Consider the following 18,524-nt stretch of genomic DNA (forward strand, 5'->3'; position numbering starts at 1 on the left):
CCTCAGCAAACCAAGATTTAGGATCGAAGTTTCTATATTCCCCTCTCCCTGAAAAGGCAGGCCTAGGTAAATCATCAGTGAGTGCCCGCACAGCATACACTGCCTGACCCAGATCTAAGACTTCCCTTTGCTCCAGTAACAAAAGGAACCCAGCTTTAACCAACCAGCAAATGCCCAGTGTAACTTCCTTGTTCCCACCCACTTTGGTCTATAAAAATCTCTTGCTTTGTAAAGCAATTCGGACGGAGCGCCTTTCTATCTGCTAGATTGGATGCTACACAATTTATCGATGACTGAATAAAGTCAGTAAGATTTTAAAAATTTACTTGAATTTTATTCTTTAACAAATAAATATTTAGGACTATGAATTTTCCTCTGCTCATTGCCTTCAATGTATTCCACAGATTCTTATATGTAGTATTTTCATTATCATAATTTTTTAGGAACTCTGTAATTTGTTTACATTCCCCCTTTACCCAAGAGTTTTTTTAATTGAGGCATAATTTTGAATGTTTATCAAGATGCAGAAATTATCTGTCATTCCAGAAAGCACCCTCATGTCCTTTCCCATTCAATCCTCCTCCTCCCCCAGAAGTTCTAGTACTAGGGGTTAATTTTGCATGTATTTTGCATGTATTTATTTAAACGGAATAAAACGCTATGGACATTTTGACATCTAATTTAGCTCACTCAGCATAGTATTTTTGAGATTTATCCATACTACTATACGTATGAATGGTTCATTGCTTTTTACTGCTAATATTGCATTTTTTTTTTTTTAAAGATTTTATTTGTCAGAGAGAGAGCACATGTGTGCACACACAAGCAGGGGGAGTGGCAGGCAGAGGGAGAAGGAGGCTCCCTGCTGAGCAAGGAGCCCGATGCAGGACTCGACCCCAGGACCCTGAGATCATGACCTGAGCCAAAGGCAGACGCTTAACTGACTGAGCCACCCAGGTGCCCGCTAATATTGCACTTCAACAATATATCTGTTTATCCATTCTCCATCCAGATTTGACTACTTTGAAGAAAGTCGTTATGAACATTCTTGTACAAGGCTAACATATAATAAGAGGCTTCTAAATTTCAAGGTGGAAATGCCCTTTCGCTTTTTGTTTTCTTGTATGGGACCTGATGTTTTCTTAACTATGAACAATTTTTGTGAATATTTTGTGTTTGAGAGAGTATATTGTTTTTAGGATGCTATGATAGATATACCTAAAGATGCCTCATTATGTTTAGATCTTTTATATTCCTACTTTCTGTCTACTGCACCTATCTTGTGCCGAGTGTGTCCATGTCCAATTTTTAGTGATTACTGCCATTTCTTACAGTTTTTGTTTTGTAAAGATTATTGCTGTCATTTGATGCACATGTATTTATAACTGTTAATACCTTTGTGAGTTGTGGGTTTTAGTATTACAAACTGTCCTCCTTTGTTGTTTAATGCTTTTTGGTTTGACTTCTACTTTGGTATCAGCATTGCCAATCCTGCTTTCATATTATTTCTATTTGCTTGGTTGATCTCTGTCCATCTTTTTAACTGTTTTAAGGGACTCTTATGTTGTAAAGTTGGATTTTGATTTTGTTCCTTCTTTTATTTTTATTGAACTACGACATATAATAAGTTTATTGGCTTTTGATTTTTGAGCCAATCTGAAAATCTTTTTATTGGTGAGAGAATCCTCATTGATGTGACCGGCAGGTTTGATTTCAATTCTGTCATATTATTTTGTTATAATTACTGTGTGTATCATGATTTTCCATGATGGTTTTCTTTGGCCTTTTAAACATTTCAGTGTTTTCGAAGGTTTGTATTTTTTTTCTAATGCTTACCTTTGAATCTTTTTTATTTCCACGTATCATTTTTCTTAGCTAATCTTTTCTTTCAGTTTCTCATGGTATATCGTTTGAGTCCCTTGTGATAGTTAACCTATAATCATTAGTCTTAATCTAAGTTTTCTTTTCCTTTCCCCTCCCACATTTTTTAGCTGCCCTCTTTCTACTTTGTCAGAACCTGTACCATTTATGTACTATTCTACCTATGTCCCTACTCCTGATTTTAACCTTAGCTCAAATAGATACATGAAATCACTGTCAATCTTTTTGGCAGAAAATTTCCCACACATCTCTTTTAAATGAAGCTTATCCTTCAACAGTTTCCTCAGGAAGGGCTAGTGAGTACAGCAGTCCCTGAATTCTTGGCATGTTTAAATCTTTTTCTACTGCCTTAACCCTTGAGAGATAATTGACTGGATATAAAAATCTTTGGTTAGCATTTTCTTTCCTTATGCTGCTCCACTATTGTCTTGCTTTGTATGTTGCTTTTGAGAAATGTGCTATCAGTCTACTTCTCTGGCCCTGTAAGCCTGGAGAATTTTTCTGTATCTTAAAAGTCCTACAGCTTTACTAGAATGTATCCTGCAGTTTACCTTCTGGTATGAACTTCTGATGTGAACATTTAGATCTTTATTTCCAGGAAGTTGTCTTGGATATTATGGCTTTATCCTTTTTCCTTCTTGAGAGGCACCAACTACACATTAGACTTTTTGGACCCATCTTCCATTTAAAGTGTCAATTAAAAAAAAATCTCATTTTCATTCTCTTGACTGTTTTCCTGCTTCTCTTGAATTCTTTTATTATATTTGCATTTGAATCGACTGTTTGGTGGGAACCTTGTAACTTACTCTTCATTTCTGGTATGTTTTTCTTCTCTTTTCTGAGTTTAATCTACTCTGATTTTATTCCACTCTTAGTTTTATATTTCTGATTCAAGGCTTTTTCTTCATATCCCCAAACACTGGTTTGAGGACGTTTTATTTCATTTTGAGTGTTGTGTCAATTTTCTTCCACCTTATGTTTTTTGGGTGGGGGAAGGGAAGATTTTCACCAGTTGAATGTTCTGATTCACATTTTTTCCTATAGTAGTTCTGTCTACATGTAGTCCATTCTTTCCTATTTCTATTCATTTCCTGGTCAAGAGTTCCTGGTTCAAGAACACTCCTAAGTTTACTTTCTCTTTCTTTTTTGGAAGAGTATTAATTTCTCCTCCTCCTTCTTTCTCCTCACTGCCATGTCTCCACCCCTTCCCTATGAAGCACTGCTTCTAACTTAAGTTACCAATTCTGGCACTGCTTACTTTCAAGCTCTTCTCTGTGGCCAAAGCTGCAAACTACCAAGTTTCAAACCTATGTTCAGTACTTTGGAACTTAGTGGTGATTCTCTTTCTGGAAGGGATATTCTGTGCTTCATCTAAGTCTCCCATGGCCCTAAACTCTTATCAGTGAACCTGTTTAGCCTTCTCTCTCTCTTCACATCCACAGGATTGGGCAGAAGGAGCTGCTGGAATCGGATTTATTTCTCTACTTAGAGGTAATTTGAAGGTTGTGGTAATGTTCCTAATAATGCTGAAGGCATGGGTGATGTGTGATGGATATGTGCTCTCTGTTGGCTTTATAGGTTTAGAGAAAGGTAGGTGGGGAAATTGGATCAGGCTGCTGACACTTTTTCCAAAACTGGAAGTCTACACATACATACTGAAGTACTACTATCTTAGAAATATTGGTTTTGCCATTTTTCGAAACACTTTATCTACCATTATTAGATTCACTTTTTGTATCATTTAACAGTTTTCCAGAGTAATTCTTCTTCATTTTCATCTAATTTGGTTCAGAAACACATTCTGCCCTGAGAGTTTATTCATAAATTTCATAATAATGTCTTACTGGACTATTTTTGCTAGTGATTTGTAAAAGGTCTCTTATGATAATACAACTAATATTTACAGGATGCTCAGTATGTGCTAAGCACATTCTAAGCACTTAATGTGTAGTAATGCAGTTAAATCCTCACGACTATTATTACTCCCATTTTACAGATGAGGAAGCAGAGGCTCAAATAGGCTAAGCAACTTGCCCAAGGTCATACAGCTAAAATAAACACTAGCAATATGAATCAAGAAAATAATCTTAGACCTATGTTAAATTTTAACCTCTTTTTCCCCCTTTCTTAATTATTGTTCTGTCAGCTAACTTCTGTAAGCAGAAGTAATAAGGGTCAAATAAAACTATTTCAAATAATGTGCTTTTTGAACACTTTGCTCTTCAATCACAAAACTGAAAAATCAGAGGTGCCTGGGTGGCTCAGTCAGTTAAGTGTCTGCCTTCAGCTCAGGTCATGATCCCAGGGTCCTGGGATCGAGTCCCACGTCAGGCTCCCTGCTCAGCAGGGAGTCTGCTTCTCCCTCTCCCGGCCGCTCCCCCTGCTTGTGCTCTGTCAAATAAATAAAATCGTTAAAAAAAAAAAAAAACAACAACTGAAAGATCATGTTAAGTGACTATTTAAAATCTTGAGGAGTAGAAACCTCACCTAATATTTGGACATATTTCGTATGGACATATATAGACCATAGAGGAAATCAAAATATCTATCTACACTTAGTGTAGGATTCACACACTGAGTGATGTATGCCTAATATTTAGAATTATGGAGATAGACTCTAGATGAAAAAGCCAAAAGAATTATAAGCACTTGTTTCAGAAGAGCTGTATGGGGAAGAGAAAGAGACTGCTGTAAAGGATCCTGTTTGGGGGGCACTTTTACCATTGTTTAACATTGTACTACCAAGTACATGTATTATTCTTATAAAAATAAGGTCAATTTCCTCAAAGCATAAATTACCTTCTTAAAATTCATTAAGCTGATAAAAATGGAGAGACTGATGATATTTGGCATGGCAAATATATGTGTGAAACAGCCCTGATGTATCCTTGATAGGAAGGAAAACCTAGGCCATCTTTTTGGAATGCAATTTGACATTATTTGTGAAATCTTAAAAAAAAAAAAAAAAAAAAGTATGCCTTTTGACAATGTAGTTCCACTTTTTGGAATCTGTCCTTCAGAAATACTCATAGGACACAAAAATCTATATGGAAAAATGTTTCTTAAAGCAATAATGTAATAGAACCTGGAGGCAATCTAACCACCAGTAAGGGAATGATTAGTAATAGGTAAGATACTGAGTGAAAAAAATAAATTCTAAAATAGGAATGGCATGGCTCACTTTTTATTTAAAAAAAAAAAAAGTATGCTGGTATATGCACAGATTCATATATCTATGTTCGTATATGCATTTAGGAAGATCCTAGAAGAAATAACTTAACTATTAACAGGTTGACAATGGAATGGGAGATGATTTTAACTTTCTATGGTTTTCATTTTCCTTTTTTAAACAGCAAATGTGTAATACTTCTGTAGTGCAAAAATAAAACAAAAAGGTTTTTATAGTGACAAAATGTAAGGAAGAGTCACAAATCACAGTAAAATTTCATTTCCCTACTGTAATTACCAGCCTGATGAACCTTCCACCCTATAAAATCTATAAAGGATTTGAAAGGTAAAACTTTTCTAGGAAAAATTTTACAGAAAATATTTGAGATTCTAAATGCAAGCACAAATAAATATACAACAAAGTAATAACAGTATAATGTCAATATGAATAAACTCATCATAAGTTAATCAACTCTCCATTATCCAAACCAATAGGGTGCAGTGGCCCACATAATTTTCCAAGTTTTATAGTCATGAAGTTTCTTAAATCCTTGAATTTGAAGGTTGTATGGGTGAACTCACAAAGTTAAAACTAAAGGAATTAAGAGATCTATGACGACTGAACTCAGTAGAAGCCAGAGAGCTATTTAAGCTCTTGCTGGTTTTCGTCATTCTGCCATCAGGACGAAAAGCAGTCTGGCATTGTGAATTCACTGGCCTTAACAGAAATGCCTTCATTCTTTCTCAGCTTATTATTAGAGGAAGATAAAATGGTGAGGATTTGGGATTACTGGGTTTTTGTTTTGCACAAAATCATGTGAAAGAATAAATTCACGTCAATGATACAATCAAGAGGAAACTGAAAACAATAATATACTAAGTAACCCCCTTAAAGAAACTGAAAAGTACCCAGGGAATGACAGGAGAGTACAATATTCTACATAACAGTATTCTACAGCTTAAAGCAACTGTGAGCAAAAGGAAGCTTTTCTTGGATATATAAGAAATACACATTTCTATCTGTTTGGGTTCAAGTTCTGGTTCTATCACTTATGACTTTGGATGTAACAAATACTTGGGTCTCAGTTTCCCTCTCTTCTAAATAAGGAAACACCACGTACCACATAGGAAGGATGTATGATAAAATAATTCACATGAACGGGCTTTCAGTTCTTCAGAAGAAAGCTATGAATCCTTAAGTATGAACCTGAAAAGCTAATTAAAAAATAAGATGAACGCATCAAAATTAAGTCTGAAAAGCAGTAGCTGAGAGGGACTTTAAGATCATTATCAGCTATCTACTCTACCACAAATAACAGAATTCATACTAAAGCTGGGACTGCAGTGCAAATGTCGTTTGAGCAATCAAATAAGCTCATTTATTAATATGTTAACACAACAAAAAATAAGTGAAACAGATTTGGTATAACCTAAAAACACTGACCTAAGATGATGATATTATCTTGGTGTTTCTTTTGAAAATATATTTGGAGCTGGTTGTGCAAAAGATACATCATCACTGAACAATAACAACCATGGGGTATTAATAATGAAACAATTAAAAATAGGATTAAACACATATGTGTACATAGGGGGTTATTTCTCTGGTGTGTAAAATAATCTTCAACCAGCTAACTGAAGTTTTGAGATCTAAAAGGAAAGCAATAGGTGATATCATCCAATATTTATTGGGCAATATAGACAAATTATGCTAAGCAACAGAAATACAAAAAAGTGTTAGATTTACTATGCATGTCCTCCACATACACTACAAACTATGGCCAAATAGTTGGGGGAATAAATTACTAAATTAATTGAGTTATTATATGTGACCTATTCCATCAAAATAGTAGTAGTAATAGGCAATAGTGAAAAAGGAAAAAGAAAAAGGGTTTTTGAGAAGATATCTTAATACTTTATAGCAGCTCACAATTTCTTGTATGCTGGTCATCACATCTGATTGGTTTACAGAAACCCTGGGAGTGAGGTAGGGCTGAAGCTCGACCCACAGTTAGGGGAGAAAGATGACGCCTGAAGAGGTTAAGCAACTTACTTAAGATCACAGGTCAGGAGCTGGGAGAGTGAGAGCCTGGCCAGTTTGCCAACTTTGTCCAGAGCTTATTTCCACTACGTTGAATTTTAAGTTATCAATACTAACGTGAGAACTAAAAGGGAGTTTAGAAATATTCAAATGCAGTACTTCCCTGATCAATCTGATAAAAACTTTTTCGGGCATGCATTAAAAACAGTCTTAGGCCCCACTGCAGACCTTTTGAACGATAATCACTGGGAGAGAGGTTTTATATGGTTACAAGAGCCCCAAAAGGTGGTTTTAATGATTAGGTAAGTTTGGAAAAATGCTCTTCTACATCTGCATGTCCAACATGGCAGACCTGTGGCTAAATTTACACTGGTTAAATCATAAGAAAAAACCGGGTCTTTCCATTGCACTAGCTACCTTTTAAGTGCCCAACAGCCAGGTGTAGCTAGTGGCTGCCATATTGGATAACACATATATAAGACATTCCTATCACTGCACAAAGTTCTGTTGGTCAATGCTGATTCTAGACCAGCCCTTCAACTATGAGGATGAGAAAATTGAGGCCCAGAATTTCATCTGACAAATGCTATGAAGCTAGTCAGTGGCAGAATTGAAACACTAACTTAGTCTGCCCATACCTCTCTTACTATATCATTTCATCCCACCTCAAATCAGGCTTTTTCATATAGGAATTATTTCCTTTCCACCCTTTCTTGGGGGTTCCAGCAAAGAAAGAAGAAAAAGTCTAAATCTGTGTGTGTGTGTGTGTATAAAACTTAAAAAAAAAGTCATTAAAAATCATGATTAAATCTAAACCAATCTGTAATTTTTATAAAAAACTAAAGGTAGTGTTGGACAGTTACTTATACCCTGGTGTTAGGAGACGTATCTTATCTTGTTTAACGATTTTAATTCCTCCTCTTCTATTGACCTGATGTTTTCATCTTTCTCTTGGATTTGAAACCCTGAAACTAATGTTACATTTTAACTCGCTTACCTTAATATTTAAATGTGAAAAGATTACATCTTATTCAGCAAACATTTTAAAAATGAAAACAGAAATAAGGAGCAACCAAAAAATAGTGACTTGTCTAATTTTAGAATATGGTCACTCAAACCACTGAGCACTCTTGGCTTTCAGTAATCTAGCGGTTTGTATTTATGACATTAATATGCTGTTTTCACTTGTAACCTACAGCTCTACCTTTTTTGACTACTGTTATATTTTCAAACAATTTGAGGGCCTAAAAGCATCTGAATATGTAGCAAGGTTTAGACTCTAATCAGGTCAACATATAACCAGTCACAAAAAATACAACAGTGTCTTCTTTAAAAATAAAACCAGTTGTTCCTGTCTAGTATGTTCAGAATGCAAATGTCTCCAAAGTCAATCAGCTTAAGTCATGACAGTTCATGTTTAAAGTCAGCTGGAAAATAACCTGGAACTCCACAGTAATTAAAACTTTAAAGACAGAATTACACAGCTCTATCAGTTTTTTTCAGTAGCTAGTATTCATTTCCATGTTAAATTCTAGTGAAATTGATGTCAAACTATAAAATTAAAAATTGGATTGTTGAAAAACATGGCCCAACATAAGATACTCATGAACAAATACCTATTCAAGACACTTTTGCCATAATTTGCAAGGTACCCAGAAGCCTTCAGATGGGGTTCTATATAAATAGAAGCTACTTGTTATTCACAGAGAGAGATGGTGCAAAAAAAAAAAAAAAAAAAGACAGCTATTTTCTTTCTAAACACTCATTGGTGTTGAGGTAAACAAAAAGAATACAGTCTAAGTAAGCATGGTAGAGCAGAGCAAGAGTCTCTAAGTCATGACACCGGGAGAGAGAAAAATGTCTGTGTTTCAGTATTTTAAACTGGGGACTGGTAGTTTAAGAGGAAATTTATTCTCTGGCTTTTAGACCAGATTCATGACTTCTACATCTTATCTGTTATGTCTTGACTCCACTTCACTATATTAGGAAGAGGAAAAACAAGTGCCCTGAAGATTCTTATGCCAATAAAACTACTTTTGGAGGCAGCACAGCTCAGCAAATGAAGAACATCAGAAAAACGTTAACTGACAACAGCAGAAAGGGAACTATCTCAACGACTGAGTGATAAATGGCACATACTAATGTAAAGAATATGAAAACTACTGCAAACTGTAAGCAAATATAAAAGTGTTCCAAAAATTTCAAATTTCATAAGAGAACTGCAAAAGTAAGTAATAATAAAAAAAGAAATGAAAATATTGTGAAGGAGGGGCTTTGAGAAGCCCAGCGTGAAAGGAAGACACAGGTCAAAAGGAAGGGGCGGGGGGAACAGTTCTGACCACGTCTGCACCAGGAGATGCTTCTAACAGCTTCAGTACTATCCCCAGAAAACAATCTGGGCAGCTTTAGGGAAAGTGATTTAGGCAACAAGCAAATGTGCTTTGAGAGAGGAGAAATACAGAGGTGTTGCTGAATTTTCTACCTACGAAAAGATGCACTAGTGAGAGAAAACGACCATGAAATCCCAGACTGTAATTCCCAAGCTTCCTGTAGAAAAACATCAACCACTCTCAGACATACAAGCCAGCGCATTTGAAAATGACCCAGCGAAGTTTTCAGCTGGCCCTCACTATCTCTCAAACCCTCCTTCCTCCCCTTCCCTGCTGTTCTCTCCTGGCTCACAAAATATAGGCCAATGAGCGGTGGGTGGGTGAGGAGGATGTGAGAGAAAATTTGAGAAGTAAAAAAGGGAGCAACTTAACAAGGACATGAATGAGACTGAAGGGTGTAATAAGGGCATGCAAACAATTCGAACGGAACGGGCTTTCCTGGGCAGCAGAGAGCGTTCAGTGTTGGTAAGGGTTCAAGCAGACGCCAGACTACATACCACTTGTCAGAGAGGCTGCAGAGGGGACGGCTGCTTTGGGTGACCTCTAACGTCTCTTCCGACTCTGAAACGTTAGGATTCTTATTTCACAAAAGAGAACGCAATGGTCCCGAAAGCCCCCCGACCTAGAACCCTTTTAAAGAAGCGGCCCAGGTGGCTGCTTCCCAAACACCACTCCCACACGTGCCCACCCCGCCCCCTTTCAGTATTTCCACCTCCACGTGCGAAATGCCTCGCGGCACTCGCCCCGGAGCGGAGAGGCACCTTCCCCCGCAAAGCACCCAAACTAGGCCCCTCTGGGGCAAGTGAGGACTCCACTCTCCCACCCTGGACGGCTAAAAAAGGAAAAGTCTCAAATCCAGCCTCCCCCCCCCCCCGCCTCCACCAGCCAGAGCTGAAGGGGGAGGGGGGGGCGGGACGCAGAGAAAAACTTTCTTCTAAAATTTTTCTCCCAAAGAGTGGAGGGAGTAGAGAGAACCCCGCCGAGTCCGGGGCTGAGGGGGTGGGGGGAGGGGAACCCCCGAATCGTTTAACGGCCGGTAGGGGGAGGGGGACTCTGGAGGTTGAGGGGGCGTGGGATGGAGAAACAGGCCTGGGAGCGGGGTCAAAGAGCTGCAGGGGTTCCTGGGGTCGGGGAGCTGCAGGCGTCCCCCCCACCTGGCACACAAAGCGGCTGCCGCGCTCGGCTCTCACCAGATCCTTTGTGTTTTCCATCAGGGCCTCATGGGTAGGGGTTGTCCGTGCTCCCCGGGCCCGCGGCGCCCCCTCCCCGAGCTGGGGGCAGGCGCCTCTCCCCGGGACTACAGCGACTACAGGGGGGCCCCCGCTGGGCCCAGACCGGTGGCGGCTGCGGCAGCCCCCGGATTTCCCCCCTTTAACTCGGGTGGCCCCAGGATATCAACAACATTAGCATAGCCCTCCCTCCCCAGCGCGCCTGCGCCGTGACCCGCGCCCCGATTGGCCCACTTCCCTACATACCCTCCTCTCTCTCTCCTCCAGCGTGGGACCCTCTGCAGGCTCCGTACTCCAAGGGCCGTACCAAGACGAGGGGGTGGAAAAGGCAACCGCGGCTCGTGTTAAGTCGAGTGGTTAAAAAGTCAGGAAGAAAAGTGGAAGTTTCATTCAGTCATCCCAGCTTATACTCTGGCTTTCTTGTGCTCCTTTCAATCAGTTGCAGCTGCGAAGTTGTGTTGGAAAAAATTTTCCACTCCAGTCACGCCGCTTCCCCCTCCACCCGGAAGATTGGTCCTCCCGGAGGAACTCCCCTACGGGGAGGGGTTGGTGAGGGGAGTGGGCGCTACGTAGGGAGAGAGTGTTGGTCACGTGCTAACAGACCGCGCAGGCTCCTTCCGACCCCGCGGGGCCTCAGCGGCCGCGGAAACCCAACGGCCTCGGCGCACGCGCAGCGAGGTTCCACGTGAGCGCCTGCGTTTCTTCTCCAACCCAACGATGCCGCCGGAACGCAGAAGCCGAACGAAACCGGACCGGAGAACCGGAGTGAGGCTGGACCGGAAGAGCCGAACGAAGCCGGACCGGAGAGCCGGAACAGGGCCGGGCGGGCCGCCCCGAAAGGCTGCTCCTTCATCCCAGCGGAAACCGCCGGCCCGGCCGAGCGCAGCGGCCGCTGCGATCGCAGTCGCGGCGGAGGAGGAGAGACGGCTCCGGCAGCGGAACCGCCTGACGCTGGAGGAGGACAAGCCGGCGGTGGAGCGGTGCCTGGAAGAGCTGGTGTTCGGCGATGTCGAGGACAACGAGGACGCGTTGCTGCGGCGTCTGCAGGGCTCGCGGGTGAGGGAGGCCGCGGCGCGCGGGCTGGGCGCGCTCGGGCGGGGCTCACGGTGGGCGGTGAGCCTCCGGGGGCGGAGCCTGGGCGACCTGCGGCGCCGGGAGCGCTCAGGTCGGCGGGCGCCCGGAGAACGCGGGCGCCGACGGGTGCCAGACTGGAAGTCTCCGCTGGGCGGAGACCTCGCCTTTCTCCGCCCCCCCGGGGGGGGGGGAGCCCCTGCTCCTGGTATCCAGCAGGCGCTTTTACACGTACGTGTAGCGAACTGCAGTCGTGAGCATTTTTAGCGGCTCAGTCCCACTGTGCTCTCTCCAAACCCAGTGTTTCTTTCCTCGTGGCCGTTCGATCCCCTGCCTCAGTACCTTGCCGTGATTCAGGAGCTATGGAATCAGAATGTGGGTTTTAACAGCTTCCCAAGTGATTGGCCAACTTCTGAGAATGATCGTGTATTTGTTCACCAGATCATTGTTAGTCTGTTGGGGGCCATATGTTTTTCTGGCAGTGAAAACCCTGCATGCTTTTTATCATCCCTTTTTATCTTTTTTGCACGTTTTTAATAACTTTTTGGGGACATTTGTAATCATTCCTTGTATGCTGTACCTGATTTTTCTTCCAAGATAGGGAGTTCCAGATATTGTTCTGGCAATGGAGGAGACACAGCAATGGACAAAAACAGACAAAAGTCTCTTGCTCTTTTGGAGCATGTGTACCAGTGGCAGAAAAAGATGATAAAGTAAAATGCAAATATGTCAGTGATGTGTGCTCAAGAGGAAAAAAAAGAAAGCATTTTAGGGAAAGGAAGATGAGTGTGTGCAGAGGCCGGTGAACTTTTACATAGCATGACCAAGCAAAGCCTCACCGAGAATACTCCGTTTGGTAAATGAATGCCCACCTCGCAAGTGGCCAGTGTCGATTGACTGTCAGTATTTCCTTTGGGTGCTTATGAGGGAAGCTGCAGAAATCTTGTTGGCAGATAGAGAACTGTTAATGGAAAACTGCTGGCCTTTGGGACAGTTGCATAGTCAAGAAAAAATATTTCAAGAAAAAGGAATAGTCTGTGTGAGGCTCCTAACAGACGAGCAAGAAAATATTTGGATATGGCTATTAGTGGTTTTGGGGAAAGCTCACGCTCAACTTCTGGGAGTATTCTGTGGTGTAGATTTAGATCTGATAGTCTAGTGTAAATTTTCTTAAGGTGGGGGTCAAGAATGGTTATGAACGATGGAGAAGAGGTATGTCTAAGAATGTGAAATGCCCATTAGTTATGGTATTCAATCACGTGATTTTTGATGTTAGTCTGCCTCTGGCCCCATGATTTCTGTAGTTCTGGGATTTTTGCAACTCCTTTCCTCCTGTGTCAACTTTTGTTGTTCCCATCGTAATTGGTCCTCTCCTTTCAGCATGTCAGCTTTCGCTCCTTGACTGTTTGTCCTACCTGCCTGTCCAGCATGTGGTGCCATTCTCTCATCTCTGCATTTTCTGTTCTGCCTCCAGCACTTGCTGTGGTAGTGTTCTGTTCCCTTGTTCCATCAGAGGGCCTGCAAAGCATTCTACAAGACCTCTAACTGGAAGGTGTGTGCGTCTGCTGAAAAACTCAGTGCTTGAGGGCATTTTGTCTTCTCTAGGTTCAAGTACAGGAAGACTCAGGTGACTTGGAAGTGGAGAATGAAGCAAAAGATAATTTTCTGTTCCAAAAGAAGCCAGTTTGGGTGGATGAAGAAGATGAAGATGATGAAATGTAGGTTGCCTAATTTTTCTTCCAGAAATCCTCTGGATATTTAAAAAATTATTTTGTAAGTTTTAGAGAAGTTGTCTTTACAAATACGTGATTACGTGAAGATTTAAAAAATACTGTAAAGCAGAAGAGAGAAAAGGTCATTCATAAACCCACCACCAAGGAAGAACCGCTGTTAACATGTTGGCATTCTTCTCTCCTGCCCCCTTCTCTTGTGTGCAGTATCGAATAGCAAAGAAAGCATAGTGTTCGGTGTCACATTTGAGTTTGCCTTTTAATTTGGCCAGTTCCTAAGTGACCAAGGGCAAGTTTGTAACCTCCCTTTTCTCTTTCGAATGGAGGTAATAATAGTAATATCAGAAGGCTCTTGAGATTAAGTGAAATAATGTATGTGGAGCTCTTAGCACAATGTCTGAAACTGAGAAAAGGCTAGAAAAAAGACTAGCACACTCAATATTATACTTGTAAGAGATGAGAATGTATTGTCTTGCAAGCATTTATTTCCACTTAAAAATAAAAACCTTTATAAACGTTTTTAAATGGTTGTATTATAGTCTACTATATGAATTAACTATAATTTGTATAGGTATCATTAGACAGATAGGTTTTCCTGTTTTTCCCTTTGATAAGTTGATATTGAGACAAATATTTTTCTGCATAAACCTTTTTTCCTTTCTAATTATTTCTGTAAGAAAAATTTTCTGTGGTAGAATTACTTAATCAAAGGGCATAGGCATGTGTAAGATTCTTGATAAAAACTGCCAGACTGACCAAGAGGTTCTCCCAGTTTACCTTTCCAATTGAAAGGTGTCCATTTCACTCCATTCTTATAAACAACGCTTTATCTTTTTTTCAGACTTTGTCAGTTTAATGGGCGGGAAATAACTACTTAATTGGTGTGATTTTTGTCATTACTCATTGGTATTCTTTCAGAGCATTCTCTATTACGTGTTTACCTTTTTTAAAAAATTAATGTGTATTTGATATTCTGTACCTTACAAATCTTGACTTATATTTGATTAAATGTGTTCTCAGATTTTTAAAGGCAACAACTAGCTACGACGAATCTTTTAAAGTCATTTAAAGCATACTGTTTTGTTTTTAATAGGGTTGACATGATGAGCAACCGGTTTCGGAAAGATATGATGAAAAATGCCAGTGAAAGTAAACTTTCAAAAGACAAGCTTCAAAAGAGACTTAAGGAAGAGTAAGTGTCCTTTTCCATGTGATTTACCAAGCTGTAACTTGAGGGAGGTTTATTTAGATTTATTTATTTATTTATTTATTTAGGTTTATTTAGATTCACTGAGTCTTTGGCTGTAACAGTTTCTTAGGTAGTGAGATTGCCATTTTGAAGTAGTAAGAGTGTTGCTACTGGAAGAAATGGTGTAAGTTTTAGTATTTTGGAGGGAGAGGGAATACAGGTACAAAAAAATTTTGGAAAATCTGGTAATCCTACCACCCACACATAATCAGTGATGATATTGGTTATTTGCTTGTCTATTTGTATATGGTAAACCATTTCTTTTCCATAACTTCTAGGCTCTTTTAGTTGAACAGAGCTGGGGAATGTATATATTTTTTAAAATAATGACTTCATGGGGTGCCTAGGTGGCTCAGTCGTTATATATATCACCTTTATTCATCAATCGATGGACACTTGGGCTCTTTGCATAGTTTGGCTATTGATGATAATGTTGCTATAAATAAACATCAGCATGCATGTACCCCTTCGAATCTGTATTTTTGTATACTTTGGGTAAATACCTAGTAGTACAATTGCTGGATCATAGGGTAGCTCTATTTTTAACTTTTTGAGGAACCTCCATACTGTTTCCCAGAGTGGCTGCACCAGTTTGCATTCCCACCAACAGTGTAGGAGGGTTCCCCTTTCTCCACATCCTTGTCAGCGTCTGTTGTTTTCTGTGTTGTTAATTTTAGCCATTCTGACGGGTGTGAGATGGTATCTCATCATGGTTTTTATTTGTATTTTCCTGATAATGAGTGATGTTGAGCATTTTTTCATATTTATTGGCTTGTTCAAAGTCTTTGTATCCTATTTCTGTCATGTCTGTCATTTCTGTGTCTTTCTCTTGACTGATTTTTGTTCTGGTTATGGTTCATGTTTTTCTGCTTCTCTGCATGTCTAGAAATTTTGATTGGATTTTGGGGCAATGTGAATATTGAGTTGATCAATGTCTGGATTTTGATTTTTGCTTTTAATGAGTGTTGAATGAGTGAATATTGAATGAGTGAGTACTTTTAATGAGTTTGTCTTGGCAGGCGTTTGATTGGCTTAGAGATTAGTTTGATCCTTTTAGGATTTCTTAGTTTTGCTGTAGAGTAGCATTTGCTGTAGGCTGGTTTAGCGCCATTTCTAAGATATGCCCTTTTTGCCATCTCTACTGAATGCTCTGAGTTTTCAATAAGACCTTCTCTTGCTGGTTGGAACTCAAGTATCTCAACTCTGGTGTGCAACTTACGGCTCCCTCGTAGTTCTTTGCCTGACCTCATGGAGTTTCATCCTCTGAATGTGATAGCTTAGTATTCAGCAAAAATGTCTGTGGACCCCAGTGCAGATTTTTGGAGCTTTTTTGTTTTAAGTAGGCTCCACGCCCAGCATGGAGCCCAACATGGGGCTTGAACTCACGACCCTGAGCTGAGCCGAGGGGCGCCTGGGTGGCCCAGTCAGTTGGGCGTCTGCCTTTGACTCAGGTCATGATCTCGGAGTCCTGGGATCGAGCCCTGTGTCAGGCTTTCTGCTTGGTGGGGAGTCTACTTTTCCCTCTCCCTCTGTGCTCTCCCTCTGTTTCTCTCTCAAATAAATAAATAAAATCTTAAAAAAAAAAAAAAAAAAAGCTGAGACGTGATCAAGAGTCGGATGTTTGACTGAGCCACCCAGGTGCCCCCCATTTTTTTAAAATTTATTTTTATTTTTTATTCATTTATATTTTAATAAGGCAAATCTTTTTAAAAATTTTTTTTTCTTATTTTTAAGTAGGCTATACACCCAGCATGGAGCCGTAATGTGGGGCTTGAACTCACAACCATGAAATCAAGAGTCAGTCACCCAACCAACTGAGCCACCCAGGCGCCTGGAGCTCTTTCTTTTTCTCTTTTGTTCACTGCCCCTTAAATTCCAGTTGTCTCAGCCTCTTTCAGGTCTGACTTTTTCTCATTAGTTCTGTGCCAGGGTCTCAAAAAACTGCCTTCAGGGGAAAATCTTGGGATGACAGCGCTCACCTTGTTATTTCCTTTCTCTCAGGGATCGCAATCTTATGTTGTTTATTGTCCAATTTTTGGAAACAGTTTCATGTATTTCGTCTAGTTTTCTAGTTGTTTATGGCCAGTGGGCTGAGTTTGGTGGCTTTGTACTTCTGTATTAAACAATTAGAATGACACTCTGCACTCTTCCAGAAACTAGCCCTTCAGAATATGTTTCTCATGCTTCTTGTAAAGCTTACTTTTTCCTGAGTGAAATGCTCCAATTTTATTCGAAGGATATGTGATTGTGTTTTGTATATTCTTACCAACCTGGTCATTTTCTCTCGGATGTGTTTTACTGTGTGCTCTATTACTGTAGCATTGGTTTATAACCACAGAGTTCTTTACTTAGTCCCAAAATCTGAGATGTGTTGATATGAACAAATAAGCAGACGTGTAACTAGACAAAAATAATTAACAAATATGTATCCAGGTGTTCTATATCCAAGACTAGTTGAAACGGTTAGAGGTTCACAAAAGTTTCCCATATAGGCAAGTTGGGATTATTCTGTGTGTGTAGTCCTTCTGTTCTTAAACATAATAATTTCTTTGGCAGAGATTGTATACATGCTCTCAAGGTGAGCTAATCTAATCTTGTAAGCTAGGTGAGCATTTATTAACACAAAATTTCATTTTTGTATTTTTGTTTAGATTCCAGCATGCCATGGGGGGAGTACCTGCCTGGGCAGAGACTAATAAGCGGAAAACATCTTCAGATGGTGAGTATTGGTATCTCTGTTTAAGTTAGTAAATAAATCTCTGTTCCTGTTCTGTTCTGTGAGCTTTCTCATGAGGCTCGTTAAAACCTGGTGTTTCAAATATCTTTTTTTTTTTTTTCTCCTTTAAATGTTTGGTTTCGAAGTCTACCAATTCTCTGAGGGAAGGTCTTTTACAATAGTGTAAGATTGACTTAATAGCATGTTGTCTGTTGTGTGGACAGTAAGGGATGAATTTTATGATGTTTGATTCTCAACAGAACTGTGTTGTGTTATGGCATAGGATTAAGGAAAAATAACTATTCTTCTTCATTCAGGACCCCTTTTGAAGACATTGGCAGCTAATATAGCACATGTCCAGTCAGGCCCAGATGATCAGTCACTTTGTAAACACCTATTTTTCACCTCCAGGTTTTAAGTTTGGCTTGTACCATAACTGCTTTATCCTTTTTAGATCCTTGAGTTTAGATATTATAAATGTGGATAGCTTACCAAGATCTGATTTGGGTGCTTGGAGTTATACATTTTAGACTTGGAATTGACTTTTGAAGTCCTTTAGAGAGTCTGGAGTATAGGAGTCTATCCTCCCACATAATGCAGTAGTTCTCTCCTTAGCATCCTTGATTTTTGATGAGCCTCTGTTCTATTACCTCCACCACCTTTCCCTCCCTTCTCCCCGCCCCTGTTAGTCCAGGCCTTATGGTATTCAGGTACAGGGAGTCCATATAAAGAACCAGTTGTTTTCTGTAATTCTGTTAGAAAACTCAATCTGTTACTAAGTCAAAATTCTGTTCTGGTTTCCAGCCAGATACTTTTAGAGGTTAAAGGAATCTTTGTGGTATAGCCTGAATTTATCCACTGCAAGAATCTTTTCTACAACATCTGTTAGATTGTAATTTAGCCTCTGCTTAAACATGTCGAATAATGCTGTACTCTTTACTGGACTGTTTTTCCCTCTTCTCTTTTTCTTAAGAACTAATTGTTAGAATTTTTTCCAATTTCGAAATTTACCTCCCTACATTCTGTAGTCCTACCTTTAAAAAGTATAC

General features: G+C 40.0%; 2 protein-coding genes across 6 annotated transcripts in view; one reads left to right on the forward strand and one right to left on the reverse strand.

Moving 5' to 3' along the window:
* Positions 1–11,042, reverse strand: part of MBTD1 (mbt domain containing 1) — a 65,813-nt gene extending 54,771 nt beyond the window's left edge. For 4 of the 5 annotated variants that reach the window (XM_032428410.1, XM_032428409.1, XM_032428408.1 and 1 more), the window contains exons 1-2: positions 10,671–10,917; positions 9,978–10,041 (exon numbers count right to left, since the gene is read on the reverse strand). The gene's annotated coding sequence lies outside the window, so the exon portion shown is untranslated. Of the gene's footprint in view, positions 1–9,977; positions 10,042–10,670; positions 10,918–10,955 lie in introns of those variants that run through there. The other variant, XM_032428407.1, reaches the window with a different exon arrangement.
* A 288-nt stretch (positions 11,043–11,330) lies between these two features.
* Positions 11,331–18,524, forward strand: part of UTP18 (UTP18 small subunit processome component) — a 42,274-nt gene continuing 35,080 nt past the window's right edge. The window contains exons 1-4 of the mRNA XM_032428411.1: positions 11,331–11,765; positions 13,386–13,498; positions 14,604–14,702; positions 17,411–17,478. Coding sequence (XP_032284302.1) covers positions 11,427–11,765; positions 13,386–13,498; positions 14,604–14,702; positions 17,411–17,478 — 619 coding nt within the window. The 5' untranslated portion in view covers positions 11,331–11,426. The remainder of the gene's footprint in view (positions 11,766–13,385; positions 13,499–14,603; positions 14,703–17,410; positions 17,479–18,524) is intronic.

This window comes from Phoca vitulina, unplaced genomic scaffold, assembly GCF_004348235.1.
Source record: "Phoca vitulina isolate PV1807 unplaced genomic scaffold, GSC_HSeal_1.0 scaffold40, whole genome shotgun sequence".
NCBI lineage: Eukaryota > Metazoa > Chordata > Mammalia > Carnivora > Phocidae > Phoca > Phoca vitulina.